Below are 18,805 nucleotides of genomic sequence, written 5' to 3'. Positions count from 1 at the left end.
CCAGGTGAGTGCAAGAGGGAACCAATCTGTCTCTCCTCCCTTCCACTCTCTGAAATCGGATCTGCTGCGTCTTGCACCCCCCCCCCCCCCACTGGGGGTTGAGCCTGCAACCCCAGGTATGTGCACATATCCTGATGGAGAATCAAACTGTGTTCATGGGCTGACACAACCGCTGAGGCCACACTGGCCAGGCTGTTAAGATTTAAGTCCATCAAAAAGTAAATTAGCAGCCACTTATTTCTTGTTAGCAGTTTTTATTCTCCTACAGATACTTTACATATATATTGTGTGCACATACAGCGTGCTATAAGTTTTTTGCTGATAATACTAAATGTTCAACATTCTTTTTATTGATTTCAGAGAGGAAGGGAGAGGGAGAGAAACATCAATGAAGAGAGAATCATTGATCGACTGCCTCCTGCATGCCCCCCAGTGGGGATTGAGCCCTCAACCTGGGCATGTGTCCTTGACCGGACGGAATCGACCCTTCAGTCCCCAGGCCGACGCTCTATCCACTGACTAGGGCTTTGTTCAACATCTTTGCATTTTTCTCTCTCATATCTTGGTATGTGCATGCGGTTTCAGAGTTTCCTTTGCATAGATAACAGTTCTCTGTTGATGGACAGCCACTGGTTCTGTTTTTCCAATAGAGCCTGCCTATGACATTTTATTAAGAAGGCAAGGTATTCCCTACAATTCCGTTTGCTCAGAGACATCCATTCACTCCCTGGTGAACATCTCCCTAACAAGCATTTTTACAGCACTTGTGTTCCTGCAGTACATGGATTTTCCATAGAGGTTTATTTTGAGGAAATTATTTTAAGAGCATAGACTTAAGATCCACATAAATCCCCTCTTCAGCACTTCTGCAGCCTAGAGACCATGAAATAATGACTGCCCCAGCCCGAGGTTCCTGTGTACAAAGGAAAATAGGACCTGGAGGTGGTGTGGGAGTTTTAAAAATATATAGTCAGAGCTTAATGTTGGCCCGATTTTGACATGGGTAAACTCTACCTGGTAAGTTTTCTTTTTAGTTAACATGGCATTAGTTAATGATCAGGGCTGCAGTTATTCTGCCATTATGTCCTTGGACACTTGCGCTGTCTCCAGTTGTAACGCCATTATAAAACAGCGCTGTGATGACCTTTATGCAGGAATGTCCATGAGGCCAGATTCTTACTGGGTCAAAGGGGCCCTTCTACTGAAAACCGGCTATTTCCTGTTGCCCTTAGTAAAGATGGCGGGAGGCGGGGCGTCTCCGCCTTCCGGCTGCACCTGATGCCCTCCCTCAACATGGCTGCCTTTGTTTCCGCCCCTTTGGTTTCCTCTTATCGCGTTACTCAGCTACTCAGTAGCGATGGCGGCGGCGATGGCGGCTTCACGCAGATTCCGCGACCTGCCGCTGTGGCGTGAGTCACCTCTTGACCGCTGGGGGTCCGATCGCTGTCATGCTGCCCTAGAAGTCACGTGACGGGGAGGCTGCCCCAGGCCAAGCAGGGTCCGGTCCCTTTAACTCAGGATTCCCCAGGTCTATAGGCCTGTGTCTTACAGTCGGGTCGCTGAGGGCGCCCTGTCCCTAACCTGGGGTCAGTTCCACAACCGAGGGTCTGAAGTGGTTCTCACGTGGAGACCGCTGATAATTGCACCCCTAATCTTAAAACTGTATCTGCCTACACTGAGGTCTCTAAGGGTCCCGTGTTCCCCAGTCTAGTGTCACTGAGATGTGTGCCCTCTGCTCTTGAAGGTGCTGCGTCCCCAGTATGGGGTCATCAAAGGCTCTTCCTTCCTTTGTCTCCTCAGGACTGACAGCCCCCACCCACCTGGGTCTCAACCTTAGCCTTCGCCCCATGAGCTCTGCACAAGATGAGGCCTCCAGAGCAGCCCCCAGTGAAGCCCCACACCACAACTATGAGTCCCTTCGGGTGACAGCTGCCCAGAGACACATTCTGCATGTACAGCTAAATCGGCCGGAGAAAAGGAATGCCATGAACAAGGCCTTCTGGAGGTCTGGCCTACAGATCCTGGAGGCCTACCTGCAGGAGGAGGCAGAGGCTGAGGGATTGGCTAGGGGTGGGGTATGGGAGACAGTTGGACATGAAGGTAGGGGATTCCCACCCCAGACACAGCCCTTCCTCACTCCTTGCCCCTCCACAGCGAGATGGTGGAGTGCTTCAACAAGATAGCGCAAGATGCTGACTGTCGGGCTGTGGTGATCTCTGGCGCAGGAAAAATGTTCACTGCAGGTATGAGATGCTCTCCATCCCCACCTGCCTCCCCCTACCCCTAGGTATAGATAAATGCTTTTTTTTTTTTTTTAATGCAGCAAAGGAAGTATAGGTTTATTTGCACCCAGAGACAGGTTAGCTGATGGTTAAAGACCTGGCTCCTGGGTGGCTTCCAGGGAATGGGTCACACAGGGGAAATCATTAATCACGATGACTCAGGGAGTTAAGGTTGCGGTCAGGGTCATGGTCTCTACTGACTGGTAGATGATAGGGTAGGGGGTAGTTGATCGGTGTATCTGGTCCTGATGTCAGCCATGGTGTGGGTTGGCTGCTTTTCTGGGCCTAGAGCTGAAACACAACTGAAGTCTGACTCTAGTTTGACCGAAACTGTCTCTGCGATCAGTAGACCTGAAGCTTTTTCATAGGATTATTTGGTGCCGATCAGAACCTCGTTGCCCTGAGGGCTTAATGACGAAGGGAGTGGTCCTGTGAGGGAGAAAAAGGCAGGTGAGTCAGGGTGCTAGATGAGGCCAGTTTGAATCAAAAGGAAAGAAAGGAGGAAAGGTCATAAGAAACTTCGAAATGAAGTTTCTATGTGGTTATGACCCCCCCACCCCCTTTCTTTTGATCATTTCTAATCTTGAGGAATATAGGGCGGCTGGCTAGGACTATAACCATCGTTTGGAACTCTGTATCTAGTCGTTTGCTTGCTTCCATTTCATTTAGGTTTTTTTTGTTTTTTTTTCCTGGAGATTTCTTCTGTTCTTTCATTCGTGACGTTGCTTTGTCTCCACATTTTTAAAAAAATGTATTTTATTGATTTTTTAAAGAGAGGAAGGGAGAGGGATAGAGAGTTAGAAACATTGATGAGAGAGAAACATCGATTAGCTGCCTCCTGCACACCCCCTACTGGGGATGTGCCCGCAACCAAGGTACATACCCTTGACCAGAATCGAATCTGGGATTCTCGAGTCCACAGGCCAACGCTCTATCCACTGAGCCAAACCGGTTAGGGCTGTCTCCACATTTTGGCTGCTTCCTTGTGTTTGTTGCTGTGTACTAGGTAGAGCTGCTATGTCTCCTGGAATTGGTAAGTAGCCTTGTGTGGTAGATGTCCTGTAGGGCCCAGTGGCTCAGCCTCCCCAGTCACCTGAGCTGGGCACTACAGGTGTGTCCCTGTGGGGCTGTGTGCACAGTCTTGTTGTAGTTGAGCCTTTATGGCTATTGGCGTCTCTGGGAGGAATTGACCTCCAGGCTAAGTGGCTGTGAGGACCAGCTGCAACTACAGTGGAAGAGCTGCTGCTGTGCAGGAGACACCCCTGTGGAGCAGGACTTGCTTCAGTGGGACTTCGGTGCTCACTGAGTCTGCCCCTTGAGTGTGTCACTTGTGGATGTGTAGAGTTGTAACCTGGTATGGTCTGAAGCTGTAAACCAGGTGCACTGGCTCTGGGCCTCTCAGGAGGTGCAAAGTCAGCCACTGCCTGGGGCCACCCAGCAGAAGCTACAGAGATCTGCAGATGGCTGCTTCTTGTGTTGGGCTTGGAAGTACGTAGGCGAGGCCCAGCTGTGAAGCAAGGTAGGCTGGTGCTAGTGCCAGGTCTTGGACCTTTTATTGATAGGTTTTGGGCATGATGACACCAGTCTAAAGCCTGAACCAAGACAGGCCATTTTTATATGGAAAAGCCTCTGTAAACAGCTTGGGTTGGGCCAGATCTCAGGGAAATCACCAGGGTAGAGTGAACAGTGTGGGCCACACTGATGGAAACTCAGATATGGCTGCCAGTTAGCTTTGAGGTGGGGGAGGTCCCAGCACAGGAACAACGACCCCTGCGAGCACACCTGTCTGAGAGAAAGCCACCCCTGATTTCCTGCCCTGATGCCAGAACATCCTCCCCATATGTCCCTGGATTCCCCAAAGCCTCCGCCCAGCGCTGGAGCTCAGAAGTGGGCCATGTAAACTTCATGTGCGGGCCTTTTAAGAGGAACACCTGGGACTCCAGGAGCCTCTGTGTTACTCAGCCACAATCTCCGCAGTTTTTTACAGCCCGAAGTTACAGGGGCTTCTCTCCCCAGCTCTGAAACCCTGGGCTGGGGGCTGGGACCACCTTCTTCTCTCAGGAAGACTTGGAGATATCTCTTTCGATTAAAAACATGCCACATGTGAGTGTTGGACCTGCCCATTCTGTGCGTCTGCCCCTCCTACCAGTCTTGATGTGCTTTCTTTGTTACTACTCTAGTTGTAGGACTTCATTCATCCAGATATCAGGTGGTTCAGAATGATGGTTGTTTGTATTTTAGTTGTAATTTTGATGTGGTTGTGGAAGGCAGCAATTACTGGCATTTACCTACGCCGCCATCTTGGTTACCTCAATATCAGAGGGCTGCAGTCAAACACTTTTATTAGAAAAATTCAGGGAGTGTGCTTACAGCTCTTTTTGAATTTGTCCAGCAGGTCTTCCGGCTCGCACCGGAAGGCCCACCCCCCCAAAAAAAAAAAAAGAGAGAAAAATTCAGGGAGCATCCGACCCGTGAACTCCACCTGCCATGAGCCTCTGGGCGGGACAAGTACGGGCCCTGCTCACTGGCACAGCTGGACTACCACAGGGAGCAGGCGCCCCACTGTGCCGCCTGGTGAGGCCTCAGACAGGGGCACGGGAGGGAGGGCCTGGCTCCAGCACTGTCCCTGCTGGAGGTGACGGATGCTGTGGGGAACAATAAAACAGTGAAGGGGAAAGAGTGTGGGGGTGAGGGTTGAGCTTGTAAACAAGGAGAGGCTGGTTGAGAACTGTCATCTGAGCCAAGGCTAGTCCCAGATGGAGTGAAAAAGCCCTGGTACCGATGCGGGGGGTGGGGTGGGGGCAATGGAACCGGTGGAGGGAAGAACAAGTACAAAATCCCGGAGGCAGGAGTGTGCGCAGCTTCTTCTGGGGTCCTCCAGCTAGTGTAGCTGGATAATAGTGGTCCAGAGGGAAGAGGAATAGGAAATGGGATATGTGTGTTTGGGAAGGGGTGAAAATTCAATAAATTCCATAGAGGTAGGTGAGAAGCCTTTGGAAGATTTGGAGCAGAGAAATGATGTCATCCCACTGATTTTTTAAACCAGCTTACTTAAAAAAAAAAAAAAAGAAGAAGAAAGAAGAAGAAGAAGAAAAATTCAGGTCCGGCTGGCATGGCTCAGTGGTTGAGCATTGACCTATGAGCCAAGAGGTCACGGTTCAATTCCCGGTCAGGGCACATGCCCAAGTTGTGGGCTCGGTCTCCAGTGTGGGGTATGCAGAAGCAGCTGATCAGTGATTCTCTCATCATTGATGTTTCTGTCTCTCTCTGCCTCTCCCTTCCTCTCTGAAATCAATTAAAAAAATATTTTTAAAAAAGAAACGGAAAAATTCAGGATCCAGTCCAAAGGTGAACAATTAGATTAAAAAATGCTTTTGTTTATCCTCACCCCAGGTTATTTTTTCCATTGATTTTTTTTTTTTTTAATCCTCACTCAAGAATATTTTTCCATTGATCTTTAGAGAGAGTGGAAGATAGAGGGAAAGACAGAAATATAGATGTGAGAGAAACACATTGATTGGTTGCCTCCTGCATGCACCTCAACCAGGGCCCGGCCAGGGAAGCTTGCAACTAAGGTACGTACCCTTGATTAGAATTGAATCTGCAACCTTTTGGTCTGCAGTCCAATGCTCTATCCATTGAGCCGAACCGGCTAGGCCATTGATTTTTTAAATATATATTTTTATTGCTTTTTAGAGAGAGGTGGAGGGAGAAGGATATGGAGATAGAAACATTGATGAGAGAGGAAGTAATTGCTTGGCTGCTTCCTGCAAGGCCCCCACTGGGGATCGAACCTACAACCTGGGCATGTGCCCTGACTAGAAATCGACCCACCAACCTCTTGGTTCCTGGGTTGACACTCAACCATTGAGCCACATAGCCGGGCTCCATTGATTTTTGTATTTTAGAGAGAGTGGAGGGAAAGGTGGGAGGGGGAGAGCGAGAGGAGAGAAGAGAGAGAAAGACTTTGATGTGAAAGAGGCACATCAATTGGTTGCTTCCTGCACTTGCCCCGACCAGGGGCCAGGGATTGAGCCTGCAACCGAGGTACGTGCCATTGACTGGAATAAATCCTGTGAGCCTTTAGTCCGTGAGCCAACGCTCTATCCACTGAGCAAAACTGGCTAGAGCAATATGTTCTTTTTATAACAAGACACAATTGGAAATTGGTTTATTACTAAGACTTTGACTGGAATGTCATTTTTAAAAATATATATTTTTTTATTTATTTCAGAGAGGAACGGAGAGGGAGAGAGAGTTAGAAGCATCAATGATGAGAGAGAATCATTGATTAGCTGCCTCCTGCACACACCCTACTAGGGATTGAGCCCACAACCTGGACATGTGCCATTGACCGGAATTGAACCCGGGACCCTTCAGTCCGCAGGCTGATACTCTATCCACTGAGCCAAACCGGCTAGGGCTGGAATGTCATTTTTTACATAGACATGCACCAACTCAGATGTCACCAGAAAGTTTTAAGGAATTATTATTGACTTTGGAAGCCGATAAAAGCCCCTTGGAAAATGGCCTGGTACCCTACTTCCATGGTTCACATTAGTTTTTCCAGATAAGGAACAAAGGTTGCTTTCTTGGGAGACAACAAGGAAAGAACCTCCAGACATTGTAAAGAACCTTGAGAGCCTGAGGAATTCACCCGAATCAATAGGTATTGCAAGCAAATGCTGGCGGCAACTATGTGGCTTGGCTTCTAGCCCTAAGGGGCTAAAGGTCAGTCTGGAGATTCCTTATGAAATTCCAGCAAAGCAGATTTAAAAGAACTTATATGATCAATTACTATTCTTGTCATACTCTCTGCCTCCCTCTCCACCCCCCACCCCCATCCACTCTCTAAAAATCAATGGGAAAATATCCTCGGGTGAGGTAGGGAGAAAAATATGTTTCAATATGAGCAATGCTTGTTAATTAGGATTGTCAGCAGCTTCGAACTTCCCCTTTTATCATTTTAATTTAAAACATTCAAATTCAGCCCAGCTGGTGTTGCTCAGTGATTGACCAGGAGGTCATGGTTCAATTCTAGATCAGGCACATGCCTGGGTTGTGGGCTCGATTCCCGGTATGGGGGCATGTAGGAGGCAGCTGATTGGTGATTCTCTTTCATCACTGGTTTCTCTCTTCCCCTCTCTGAAATCAATTTTAAAAATTAAATAAAATACTCAAATTCAGAAATTAGTCCAACTGAACATGACAGAACATGACTTAAGGTCCTTAACCTCTGAGAATCTTTTTTTTTTTTTTTTGTCAGTAAAGTGTGTTATAACAATAACATGCTTTCATGTAATTACCCAACACACATGAACTGATTCCCAGTTCCATGTCTCAGCTGGCATCACCCTGACTCTGTCTTCTGGTTCTACAAGCACAACTTCAGCTTGGCCTTGGGCTAAAAGTTCTAAAAACTGGTAACTCCCTCAATGCCAGAACCTTTTTTTAACCTTTTGTACTGGATGTCGAGTGTGACTCGATACGGTTAGCATTAGAATAAAGGAATCGAGAAAAAAGCAAGCGAGTGCAAAGGGTTAAGTGACAACTCTCTTTAGAACCTTCCCTGTGCTGTCCAGTAGCTGTTTGTATCTTGTCCAACCAGAGCACGTAGTTGTCATTGAAAGATGAAACAGAGGGCCGGAGACCATGGGATACCAGGACACAGGCTTTATTGGCTGCCTTCCAGAGGGGAAAGAGAGAGAGAGAGAGCGCGAGAGAGCTTGCCGGGGTGAGAGTGCCTTTTAAGGGGAGGAAAAGGGGACGGGGCTTAGGGCACTCAGCCCACGCTGATTGGTGGTTTCATGTAAGGTACATGGTTAGGGGCCTAGGGATTTAGGAATTGGGGACTTATATGGCAGGTGCTGATTGGCGGTTCAATGTACAGTCCATATATGGTGTTCAGGAATGTCCGGCTGCAGGTAGAGTTTACGTCATGCTCCGTCCATCAGTTGGGGGAAGGGAGGATCTATCATTCCAGGCTTTTGCTAATATTAAAAAAATTGAGAGTCCGGGCAGGGTCAGGGGATGAAGGTCCGTCTTCCATAGCTACTTCCTGCTGAGCGGGGGCATCGTTAGGGGTGTCTATCCGGGATCTCAAGGATTCTGGTGTGGACCTGCAGTTGCGGCATATGTCGGGGAGTAAAGGTGGTCAGGTCAGTGGAAAAAGAAACCTGAGATGCCTCTCAATCTGTGAGGCTGGACATAGAGAATGGGACATGGACTCAAAGAGTGTGCCCTCAGCTCCTGCTGCCTCCCTCAGGGGTAGAGTGGACGCGAGAGTAGAAGAAGCTGTTGAAGAAGGAGGTCTTTGGGCCTGAGAATGAGTGTTAGATGGAAAGGCTGTTTTGGAGCTCAGGTTCTCAGGATTTGGGCTCAGGGACTGGGGAGAAGGCGGCTGCTGGTTAAGAGGGTCTGAAGAGAAAGAGCCTAGGTGTTTTTCAATTTGAGAAGGATCAGAGAGTGAGAAGGGAAATGGTCAGCCACCTGTAAATTTGTGTGCTGGAGGCCACAGGAGCAGAGATTAGGCGGAGAGCACAGGGGAAGGGGGGGGGTAGAATTCTCAGAGGTAGAAATGCCCCATCCTGCCTCCCATAATGAGGGCGGGACCAGGAGGGGCTTTGCAGGGAGACTGAGGACTCAGGAAGCGAACACCCTGAGGGAGAGGAAGGGCCTGTAAATGCCGCCGCTGCCGCTGGTCAGTGGGCGGGACCAGTGAGTGTAAAGGAAAAAAACAAAAAGTTAAAGATACTCCCGGAGTCCTCCAAGGACTCCTGCACTCCACTCCGGCAGCGTTGACCTGGGGAAAAATGCTTAGGCAGAGAGGGACAGGTTTAGGATTGTAAGGAGGTGGCGAGATTGAGATCCGCTGAGTTGAAAGAGTCAGAAGACAGGGAAAGGGGTTTGAGAGGGCAAAGAGGACTTCCAGAGGAGGATCAAGCGAGGGGGGAGAGCGGGGGGGGGGGGGGGAGTCTGTTCGTAGGGATCTCAAACGCTTTCCAATCCGGTGGCAAAATCATCTAGATCTCAGAGGATATTGGAATTTTCAGGCCACAGAGAGTTTATATTGTAGCCAGGCAGAGCTTCTTTGAGGTTACGAGAGGGTTTGGATTGAGGGGTTCCCTTGACCGGAGGGAAAGGCCACCGAGAAGTTGGGGAAGGAATAAGAAGCGTCCTTCTTTTCCCTCTGCCAACCTGTAGAAAAAAGGACAGGAGAAGGTTGCAAGGTCGTCACCCCGAACCTTTCCCGTGGAGTAGAGCAGAGTTTTCCCGGCCAGGTACCTGGGCTTTCGTAGAAAGTAGAAAGTAGAACGTAGAACGTGTAGCGCATAGTCGGGAAACTCTGAGGCCCTTCCAGGTCAAGGGAACCAGGGGGTGCAGGGGGTGGGGGTGGGGGTTGGGAAAATCCCTGAAGCCTACCGGATAGAAGGAAGCGACGAGATTCCCACGTGTCCTGAGATTCCCACGTGTCCTGGCACGGCAGGGTTTGAGAAGCGTTCTGAGCAGGCCAATCGACTCAGAACCATGCCACCGAGCAGAGCCAGAGCAGGAGTCAGAAGCTCGGGGCTAGGTTCGAGGATAGTCCACGCTCACCCAGGTTCAGCACCATGATGAAAGATGAAACAGAGGGCCGGAGACCATGGGTTACCAGGACACAGGCTTTATTGGCGATCACCCTGCCGGCTGCCTTCCAGAGGGGGAAAGGGAAGAGAGAGAGAGAGAGAGCTTGTGAGAGAGCTTGCCGGGGTGAGAGTGCCTTTTAAGGGGAGGAAAAGGGGACGGGGCTTAGGGCACTCAGCCCACGCTGATTGGTGGTTTCATGTAAGGTACATGGTTAGGGGCCTAGGGATTTAGGAATTGGGGACTTATATGGCAGGTGCTGATTGGCGGTTCAATGTACAGTCCATATAAGGTGTTCAGGAATGTCCGGCTGCAGGTAGAGTTTACGTCATGCTCCGTCCATCAGTTGGGGGAAGGGAGGATCTATCAGTCATCTGTGAGGTGAAGTGAGGCATCACATAAACATTTCTGACTTTGCTTGTGGGCTCCGCTGAGGAGCAGAGGTTGGGCTGCAGTTACAGCCCCTGAGCTCCTGGTCCCTGGCCCAGCAGCAGCGTGGCCTGCGGGGAGACATTGAAGCGGCCCATGGAGGTGGAGGCAGCCCTGCTGAGCTGGGGTTGCCCTAAGCAGCAGTGCTGTGCCCTTCGGCCTAGCCCCACTCCTCAGGCCCCCGGATGCCGAGCCGTAGTCATTTCAGATGCACATCCCACTGTGCCTCCCAACCCCAGAACATAAAACAAGAATACCCTCATTATCAGAGGTGAAGACATTTCTCAGTTTTTGATCAGTCCCTGGCTGGCGGGGCATGTGCTGGAGGCAACCAGTCGATGTTTCTCTCTCTCTCTCTCTCTCTCTCTCTCTCTCTCTCTCTCTCTCTCTCTCTCTCCTCCCCTCTCTCTCTCTCCCTCTCTCCCTTCCTTTCCCTTCCTCTCTCTCTAAAGTCAATAAAAATATATTTTAAAATAAATAAAATAAAAAAGCATATACTTGAGTGAGGATTAAAAAAAAAAGTTCTTAATCAGAATGAAGCTTGTATTCAGAAAGCCATCTCACTCCTCAGCACTCACAGCACCTAGTTCTCCAGGTTTCTCCTCAACGAAGAGGGACCAGCCCACCATTGCTCTCCACCATGTTGGGATAATATGCAAGCATCTCCCAGAAGACTGTGACTCCCTGGCCGATGTTGTTCAGTGGTTAAAGCGGCGGCTCATGCACCAAAAGGTTAGAGGTTTGATTCCCTGTCATGGGCACATACCTAAGTCAGAGTGCCCCAGGTACGTGTAGGAGGCAACCAGTCAGTATCTCTCACATCAATGCTTCTCTCTCTCTCCTCCTCCCTCTCCCCCCTCCCTGCCTTCCTCCCTCCTTTCCACTCTTTCTGAAAAGCAATGGAAAAAATATCCTCAAGTGAGGATTAACAAAAAGAAAAGAAATAGCCCATACTTCATGTAGCATTTGTGAGGTGTGAGGTGTCATCGCATTTCACACATGTTTATTCTCCCACAACCCTAGGAGACAGGTTCAGTTCCATCCCCATTTTACTAGTATATATGCTGAAACCAGCCCAGAGGAAGGAAGAAGTGCCCAGTTCTCACAGGTGGTAAGTGGCAGAGCCAGGATTTCTGACCTGGAGCTGCCTGGCTGCCGAGTCCCCTTGCCGATAAACCACTAAGTGACTGTAACCCAGGTACCTGACATGCTGGTTCAAAGCAAGGGCTCTAGCCAAAACCGGTTTGGCTCAGTGGATAGAGCGTCGGCCTGCAGACTGAAAGGTCCCAGGTTCGATTCCGGTCAAGGGCATATACCTTGGTTGCGGGCACATCCCCAGTGGGGGGTGTGCAGGAGGCAACTGATGGATGTTTCTCTCTCATCGATGTTTCTAGCTCTCTATCCCTCTCCCTTCCTCTCTGTAAAAAATCAATAAAATATATTAAAAACAACAACAAAAAAAAGCAAGGGCTCTGGTCCCAGAGCCAGCCACTCCCACGGGTGCCTCCTGCGCACACCCCTTCAGCTCTGTGTGGCAGTTTGCCCCTCTGAAGAGAATGGAGGGAACAGCACGCAGCTCAGGTTTCTGTGAGGATTCAATGAGCGCAGATGCATAAAACATCGATACATGGAAAACTTTGTTGATGGAGCTGTTATTTGTGATTATGAATAACTTCATTATGATTGTGAGTGATACCTGGAACATTTCAAGATTCTCAGGAGAATGTGATGGCGGACTTCACTGCAGGGAGTGGTTCTCACTGTGGAGGGGAACCCCTTGTGTCCTGGTCAGGGGCCCTTACTTCACGGGGTTGTAAAAGCCAGTGTCTGCAGTGTCTGCAGGTCCAGGTAAACCAGAAAAACCAGTGGAGGCAGGGATCACAGGGTGCCTAGCTGGGCTTGTCTGGGAGTCACGTGGCTCCTGTGAGTCACTGGGACTTCTCAGACACGGAGTGGAAGAAGCGCTCAGACTGATCCAGGTTCTGGCCTCTACTGAAATGGAGTCTAATAGCAACGTGTGACGCCCTAAATGCCAGGCACTGCTTAAAGCTTCGTCTCCTTGAAGTCTTGCAGCCTTGTCAGCTCTCAGCCGGGCTTTACCCTCAGTTTACAGAGAAGAAACCCAAGGCCCCGAGGATGAAGGGACCTGGACAAGGACACCAGGGTCCCATCTATTTGTTTATTTATTTAAATATATTTTATTGATTTCAGAGAGGGAGAGATAGAAACATCAATGATGAGAGAGAATCACTGATTGGGTGCTTCCTGCACGCCCCACCCCTATTGGGGATCGAGCCCACTCTCCGGGCTTGTGCCTTTGATGGGAATCAAACCTGGAACCCTTCAGTCCACAGGCCAATGCTCTATCCATTGAGCCAAATCAGCTGGGGCTAGGGGATCCCATCTTAAGCATATGTAACTTGCACAAATCCATCTCTATCCTGAGCCGACACTCCTCCCGTCTCATTTAAACAAGCTGTGGAGGCAACAAAGTCTGAGACCGGGGTGTGGCTGTATGTGGGAATGATTTTTCAGGTTTGTTAACCCAATTGTTAGAGGCCAGGCAGCAGGATGAGCAGGATTCAGCTGAGGAGGAAAACAGTGAAGGATGATTCTGTTTAGAACTGTCCCATAGCTCTATCTCCGAGTAAAAGCCAAAGTCCTCCTCTTGGCTCAGGAGGCCCCACACTGCTGGCCCGGTCACCTCTCTGACCTTGACTCTTCCCACTTTCCTTCTTGCTCGTTCCACTTCAGCTACCCTGGCCTCCTCCATGGTCCTCACACAGGCCAGGGGCATTCCTACCACTGGCTGTTCCTGACATTCGGAACTCTTATCCCGGATGTCCCTGTAGTTCCCTGTCTCTTCTCCACATCTTTTTTTTTTTTTTAATTATTATTTTTAATATATTTTTATTGACTTCAGAGGGGAAGAGGGAGGTAGAGAGAGATAAAACATCAATGGTGCCCTGACCGGTGTGGCTCAGTGGATAGAGCGTCAGCCTTTGGACTGAAGGGTCCCAGGTTCGATTCCGGTCAGGGGCATGTACCTTGGTTGCAGGCACATCCCCAGTACGGGGTGTGCAGGAGGCAGCTGGTCGATGTTTCTCTCTCATTGATGTTTCTAACTCTATCCCTCTCCCTTCTTCTCTGTAAAAAAAATCAATAAAATATTTAAAAAAAAAAAAAAAAACATCAATGGTGAGAGAGAATCATCGATTGGCTGCCTCCTGCACGCCCGCTACTGGGGATCAAGCCCACAACCCAGGCATGTGCCATTGACCGGAATCAAACCCGGGACCCTTCAGTCCACAGGCTGACGCTCTATCCACTGAGCCAAACCAGGTAGGGCCATATCTTTACTCAAATGTCACCTTTTCAGTGAGTGGGTCCCTGACACCCAATACAATACTGCAGGAGTCCTCACTGCACACTCACTTTCCATCCCGTTGTCCTTCTTTAGTTTTAACATTGATCATCATCTGACAACATGTATTTTCGTATGTGTTTGTCTTTCCCATAGAAGGGCAGCTCCATGAGGACAGGAATTGCCTGTATCGTTCACTTATTGAGCTCCTACTGTGTACTAGACTTTGTTTAGCCACTGGGATACAGAGGTGGACAAAGACAAAACTCCCCGGCTCCTGGCGCTCTCATCCGAGATGGGAGAGGGGCACTAAGTGAGATGAGCACATGATGCGGTAGCAGCGCCGGCGCTCGGCAGAGGAAGGAGATGGAAGGCGACGGCTGCTATTTAGCCAGGGTAACCAGAGCCGGCCTTGCTGAGGAGATGAGCTGTGTCCTGGACAGAGATGGACTCTGTCTTGGGATCAGAACAGGGGGAAGGACTGTTTTACGCCGAGGGAACCGGAGGCCCAAAGGCCCTGAGAGGGACTGTGTTGTGTTGTTGGAACAGCTGTTGGAGACGTGTGTGCCCAAAGGAATAGGTTGGGAATGATTTTGGTGCTGAGCTGGTAAGGTATTGGCAAAGACCTTGCATTTTATTCCAAGTGAGTGGGTCGGGAAGGAAGAAGGGAGGGCCCTGAAGTGTCTACATGTTCCCCCCGGCTGTGTGTGGGGAGCACACTGCGGGGGCAGGATGGTAGCCAGAGGGTAGGGGTCATGGAGACTGACGAGTGGAGCAAAGGTCAGGTTTGGGATTGTCTTGCAGTTGGAGCCCCCAGAATTGCTGCATCTCAGGAACCACTAGCAGCACTGACTCGATTGCTCAAACCAAAACCTGACGGCCAGGCTGTCTGGCAGATGGTGAAAAGCATGACCTTGGGCAAGTGACTTAAATTCCCCGTGCCTCAGTTTATCCCATAAAATGGAGATAGTAAGAGGACCCACCTCAGAGGGTTGTTGTGAGGGAAAAGTGAGCAGTAAAGGTTAACTTTTATTTCACCACCCCTTGCTGAGCCCTAGGTGAGTTGCTTTCTCCACCGCGGTGGTTTGAGGGTTCAAACAGGCTGAGCCCAGGTTCTCACCTCCAGCTGGGCAGTGGGAGGCTACATGAGCCTCCTCACACCTCCCACTAGGTATCGACCTCGTGGACATGGCTTCAGACCTCCTTCAGCCTCAAGGAGATGATGTGGCTCGCATAAGCTGGTACCTGCGTAACCTCATCTCCAGATACCAAGAGACCTTCAGCGTCATCGAGAAGGTGACTGGGGGCCGGGAAGGCACGCCTTCTGTCCATCTCTCCTGGGCCAGCCCTGACCCCGCCCCTCTCGTTTTCTTCCAGTGCCCCAAACCCGTGATCGCAGCCATCCACGGGGGCTGCATCGGCGGAGGTGAGTCTGCAACCCCCATCCCGGAACTCCTTCTGGCTGTGTGCCTGTGGGCTGCTGCCCTTCTGCCTCAGCCCATGGCCTCCAGCTCAGATCCGTTGCTAGTTGGGTTTTGTACCGAACTGCAACCCCCTGGGCCTGGGCGGAGGGTTGGTCCTCATGGTTGTTTAGTGCCCAGGGCTTCTGCCTCCCAGGTGTGGACCTCATCACCGCCTGTGACATCCGGTACTGTGCCCAGGATGCTTTCTTTCAGGTGAAGGTGAGTCATCCCCCCGAGCTTCTGCTTCTTTGAGTCCTGCTTAAAGCTGGGCGAAGAGTGGCAGTCAGGGCAGAGCAGTGACAGTGCAGGCTCAGGAGGTGGGAATGAGGAGGGAGGGCCCGGAACAAGCCCAGACGGCTTCACGGAAGAGTTCATCAGAAATGACCCTTAAGAAGTAAGGCTTGGCCCTAACCGGTTTGGCTCAGTGGATAGAGCGTCGGCCTGCGGACTGAAAGGGTCCCAGGTTCGATTCCGGTCAAGGGCATGTACCTTGGTTGCGGGCACATCCCCAGTAGTGGGGTGTGCAGGAGGCAGCTGGTCGATGTTTCTCTCTCATCGATGTTTCTAGCTCTCTATCCCTCTCCCTTCCTCTCTGTAAAAAATCAATAAAATATATATATATTTTTTTTTAAAAAGAAGTAAGGCTTGGTCATGGAGGGATTAAAGGGTAGGACCTGCAGTCCAGGTGAGGTCAGGAGCGAGTAAAGAATGGGGACGGGGCAGGCTGGGGACGCTGCATTATGGAGTCAGTGCCTCCTCAGAGGGTGCGAGGCCGGATGGGGCCCATCGATGCAGGAAGGGGGTGAACCAAGCGCGGTTAAGAAGCACTTCACTCTGGAGAGAGACGTGGCAGCCTCGGAAGAACGGAGATGGCCGAGGAATTGGAAGGTGGACTCTGGCCTGAAGGAATCTCCTCTGGGAAAGAAAGGGAATGGAGTATTGAGGGGAGGAGCATCTGAGTGAGGGGTGGAGTGCTGGATTTCACCGGCCAGTATCGGGCAGAGACCAAGAACTGACGGGATTGCTACCCGCAGGAGGTGGATGTGGGTTTGGCTGCTGATGTGGGAACGCTGCAGCGTCTGCCCAGAGTCGTCGGGAATCAGAGGTGGGTAGGGACACGTGGGGGAAGGGACCGAAGGGCATCGCTGCACCTGGGATGACCGCTGGCCCCTGATAACCCTGCCCTCCTGCAGCCTGGTCAACGAGCTGGCCTTCACCGCCCGAAAGATGATGGCTGACGAGGCCCTGAGCAGCGGGCTGGTCAGGTAGGCTGCACCCGCCGGTGCTGGTGAGGAGCTCAGGGCCAGCCAGGCCTGGGTGGGGCTCTCTGGGTCCCTGGGAATTCTTATTCATGGATTCCACGGGGCTTCCTCTCTCTGAGCGGTCAGTTCTTTATTCTGGAGTGTCGTGCCCTGATTGGTCCATTTCATGGGAGGAGGAGGAGGGGGGTGTCTTCTGTTTTCTACTGTGATTGGCCACTTCTAATATGGGCGGGGAGGTAGAGAACCCTCTCAGACCCCCGATTCCAGGTGCCCTTCATTTGCAGCCGAATATTCCCAGACAAGGAGGTCATGCTGGACGCGGCCTTCAACCTGGCGGCGGAGATTTCCAGCAAGAGCCCCGTGGCGGTCCAGGGCACCAAAATCAACCTGCTCTACTCCCGCGACCATTCAGTGGCCGAGGGCCTCAATTTCATGGTAAGGCTCTCCATCTGACCAATCACAACCCTTCTCTGATCCCAGAGCAACCAATCAGAGCTCAGCGGCCTCTGCAGGCCTTTTCCTCTGATTGGTGTGCTGCTTTGTCCCCATTTTTCATTGGTCCAACTCCAGTCTTGCCCTATCCTTCCATTATTCTCTGCCCTCTCTATCTAGACATCCTGGAACATGAGCATGCTGCAAACCCAGGACATCGTTAAGTCTGTCCAGGCAGCCATGGAGAAGAAGGACATGAAGAGTGTCACCTTCTCCAAGCTCTGAGAGCCCCCACGTCCTAGGCCCTGGCCTGGGGTCTGGCTTTGACCAACCTTATGCGTGTGTTTCCTCATCTCCAGAGGGAGATAGTAAAGAAGGCCACCTTGCTGCCTTCTCACCCAGTCTCCCAGTTTATGACTCTGTGACACTGGTTTCTTCATGTCCAGGGCCATACCTTCACCCCACGAACAATAAAGCAAAGTCAAGAACCTGGTGTCCTTATTGGAGATGGGAGAGTGGGAAGGAGTCAGATGCACGTGGTGACCCATAGACCACAGCTGGCAGTTGTGCTGAGGTTGGGAAGAGAGCGTTGGGCAATGGGAATGGGAGCCAGGCAGGTGATGGCCACGCAGAGCTGGCGGTGGGCAGGGCAGGGCCAAAGACAGCCTGGCATGGATGGAGCAAGCAGGGGTGCAGCTCGAGGGCAGTGTTCACCCCGCCTGACCCCTCTCACTGCTTAATGGGATCTGGCGCTGAAGCCCGGCGAGGGTGCCATTGCAATTTGGCCAACTGCCTCATTTCTTTAAGCTTTAGGTTTTCTCATTCAGCCTATCTAATAAAGAGGGAATATGCTAATTGGCTGTCACACCCTCACAAAGATGGCGGTGCCTACAGCCCCGCTGGGGTGGCAGGCGCGTGGCATGGCTGGGCCCACCCCCAGGCGGGTCCCACTGCTTCGCACGCCTGCCTCTGGAGTCCCCCAGTCCCCTCAGCCCCCCAGCCTCCCAGGGCAGGCCCGAGGCGCAGGCAAGCCTCGGATGTCAGCTGCCTAGCCACCCAGGACTGGCCCGAGGGACGACCAAACGACTGAACAAGCAGGCTGCGTGGGGCGACCAGGCTGGCAGGGGGGCTGTGAGGGCTGACCAGGCCGGTGGGGGAGGGGGGTGCAGTTGTGGGCAACCAAGCTGGCAGGGGGGGGGGCAGTTGGGGGCGATTAGGCTGGCAGGGGGGTGCAGTGAGGGGTGACTAGGCTGGCGGGGGAGGGCAGTGGGGGTGACCAGGTTGGCAGGGGGGGCAGTTAGGGGCAACCAGGCCAGCAGAGAGGGATAGTTGGGGGCAACCAGGCTGGCGGGGAGGGGGGCAGTTAGGGGTGACCTGGCTGGCGAGGGGGGGGGGGCAGTTAGGAGCGACCAGGCCAGCAGGGAGGGGGCAGTTGGGGGAGACCTGGCCGGCAGCAGGGGGCAGTTAGGGCGACCAGGCAGGCAGGCAGGTGAGCAATTAGGAACCAGCAGTCCAGGATTGTGAGAGGGATGTCCAACTGCTGGTCTAGACAGGCAGTCGGATATCCCCCAAGGGGTCCTGGATTGGAGAGGGTGCAGGCTGGGCTGAAGGGAATCCCCCCACCCCCCGTGCACGAATTTCGTGCACCAGGCCTCTAGTATACATATAATTCCACTGTCCTGGATTTATGTTGGGAATGAGTACAAGAGACCAAACAATTTAGTGCCTTCTATATACCAAGTCTTGTTCTGAGCATTTATTAACTTAGCGATTACTTTAAGGACCTGTGAAGTTGATACTATTAATATCCCCATTTTACAGATGAGCAAATTGAGGTTAAGGCACTGACCCAAGATTACACAGCCAGGAAGTGGCTGAGGCAGGATTTGCACCCAGAACTCTAGCTGCAGAAGTCAGTTATCTAAACCACTGTGTATACAAGAGAAAGTC

The 18,805-nt window shown here is 51.4% G+C and overlaps 1 protein-coding gene and 1 non-coding gene across 2 annotated transcripts; both read left to right on the top strand.

Annotated features, from left to right (window-relative positions):
• Window positions 1-1,302: 1,302 nt before the first annotated feature.
• Window positions 1,303-17,343, top strand: ECH1 (enoyl-CoA hydratase 1). The gene is made up of 10 exons (XM_008139629.3): window positions 1,303-1,409; window positions 1,801-2,005; window positions 2,155-2,243; window positions 14,870-14,994; window positions 15,076-15,124; window positions 15,316-15,380; window positions 16,196-16,266; window positions 16,355-16,426; window positions 16,708-16,858; window positions 17,036-17,343. The coding sequence occupies exons 1-10, from the start codon at window positions 1,358-1,360 to the stop codon at window positions 17,138-17,140; spliced, it is 984 nt and encodes a 327-aa protein (XP_008137851.2). The 5' UTR covers window positions 1,303-1,357; the 3' UTR covers window positions 17,141-17,343.
• Window positions 4,643-4,705, top strand: LOC114230983 (U7 small nuclear RNA). Its single transcript, XR_003616974.2, has one exon. It is a non-coding gene; the product is annotated as a U7 small nuclear RNA (small nuclear RNA).
• Window positions 17,344-18,805: the final 1,462 nt, after the last annotated feature.

Source organism: Eptesicus fuscus, chromosome 21 (assembly GCF_027574615.1).
Source record: "Eptesicus fuscus isolate TK198812 chromosome 21, DD_ASM_mEF_20220401, whole genome shotgun sequence".
Classification (NCBI taxonomy): domain Eukaryota; kingdom Metazoa; phylum Chordata; class Mammalia; order Chiroptera; family Vespertilionidae; genus Eptesicus; species Eptesicus fuscus.
Note: the sequence above shows the minus strand (reverse complement) of the source record. Positions and strands in the feature narration are given on the sequence as shown.

What these genes read in the sequence shown, in the direction of transcription:
- ECH1 (XM_008139629.3), top strand. Translation starts at nt 1,358, where the DNA reads ATGGCGGCGGCGATGGCGGCTTCACGCAGATTCCGCGACCTGCCGCTG. An exon ending in ATGAACAAGGCCTTCTGGAG is followed by an intron (nt 2,006 to 2,154) that starts GTCTGGCCTACA and finishes GCCCCTCCACAG; the next exon opens with CGAGATGGTGGAGTGCTTCA. An exon ending in CTGAGCAGCGGGCTGGTCAG is followed by an intron (nt 16,427 to 16,707) that starts GTAGGCTGCACC and finishes CTTCATTTGCAG; the next exon opens with CCGAATATTCCCAGACAAGG.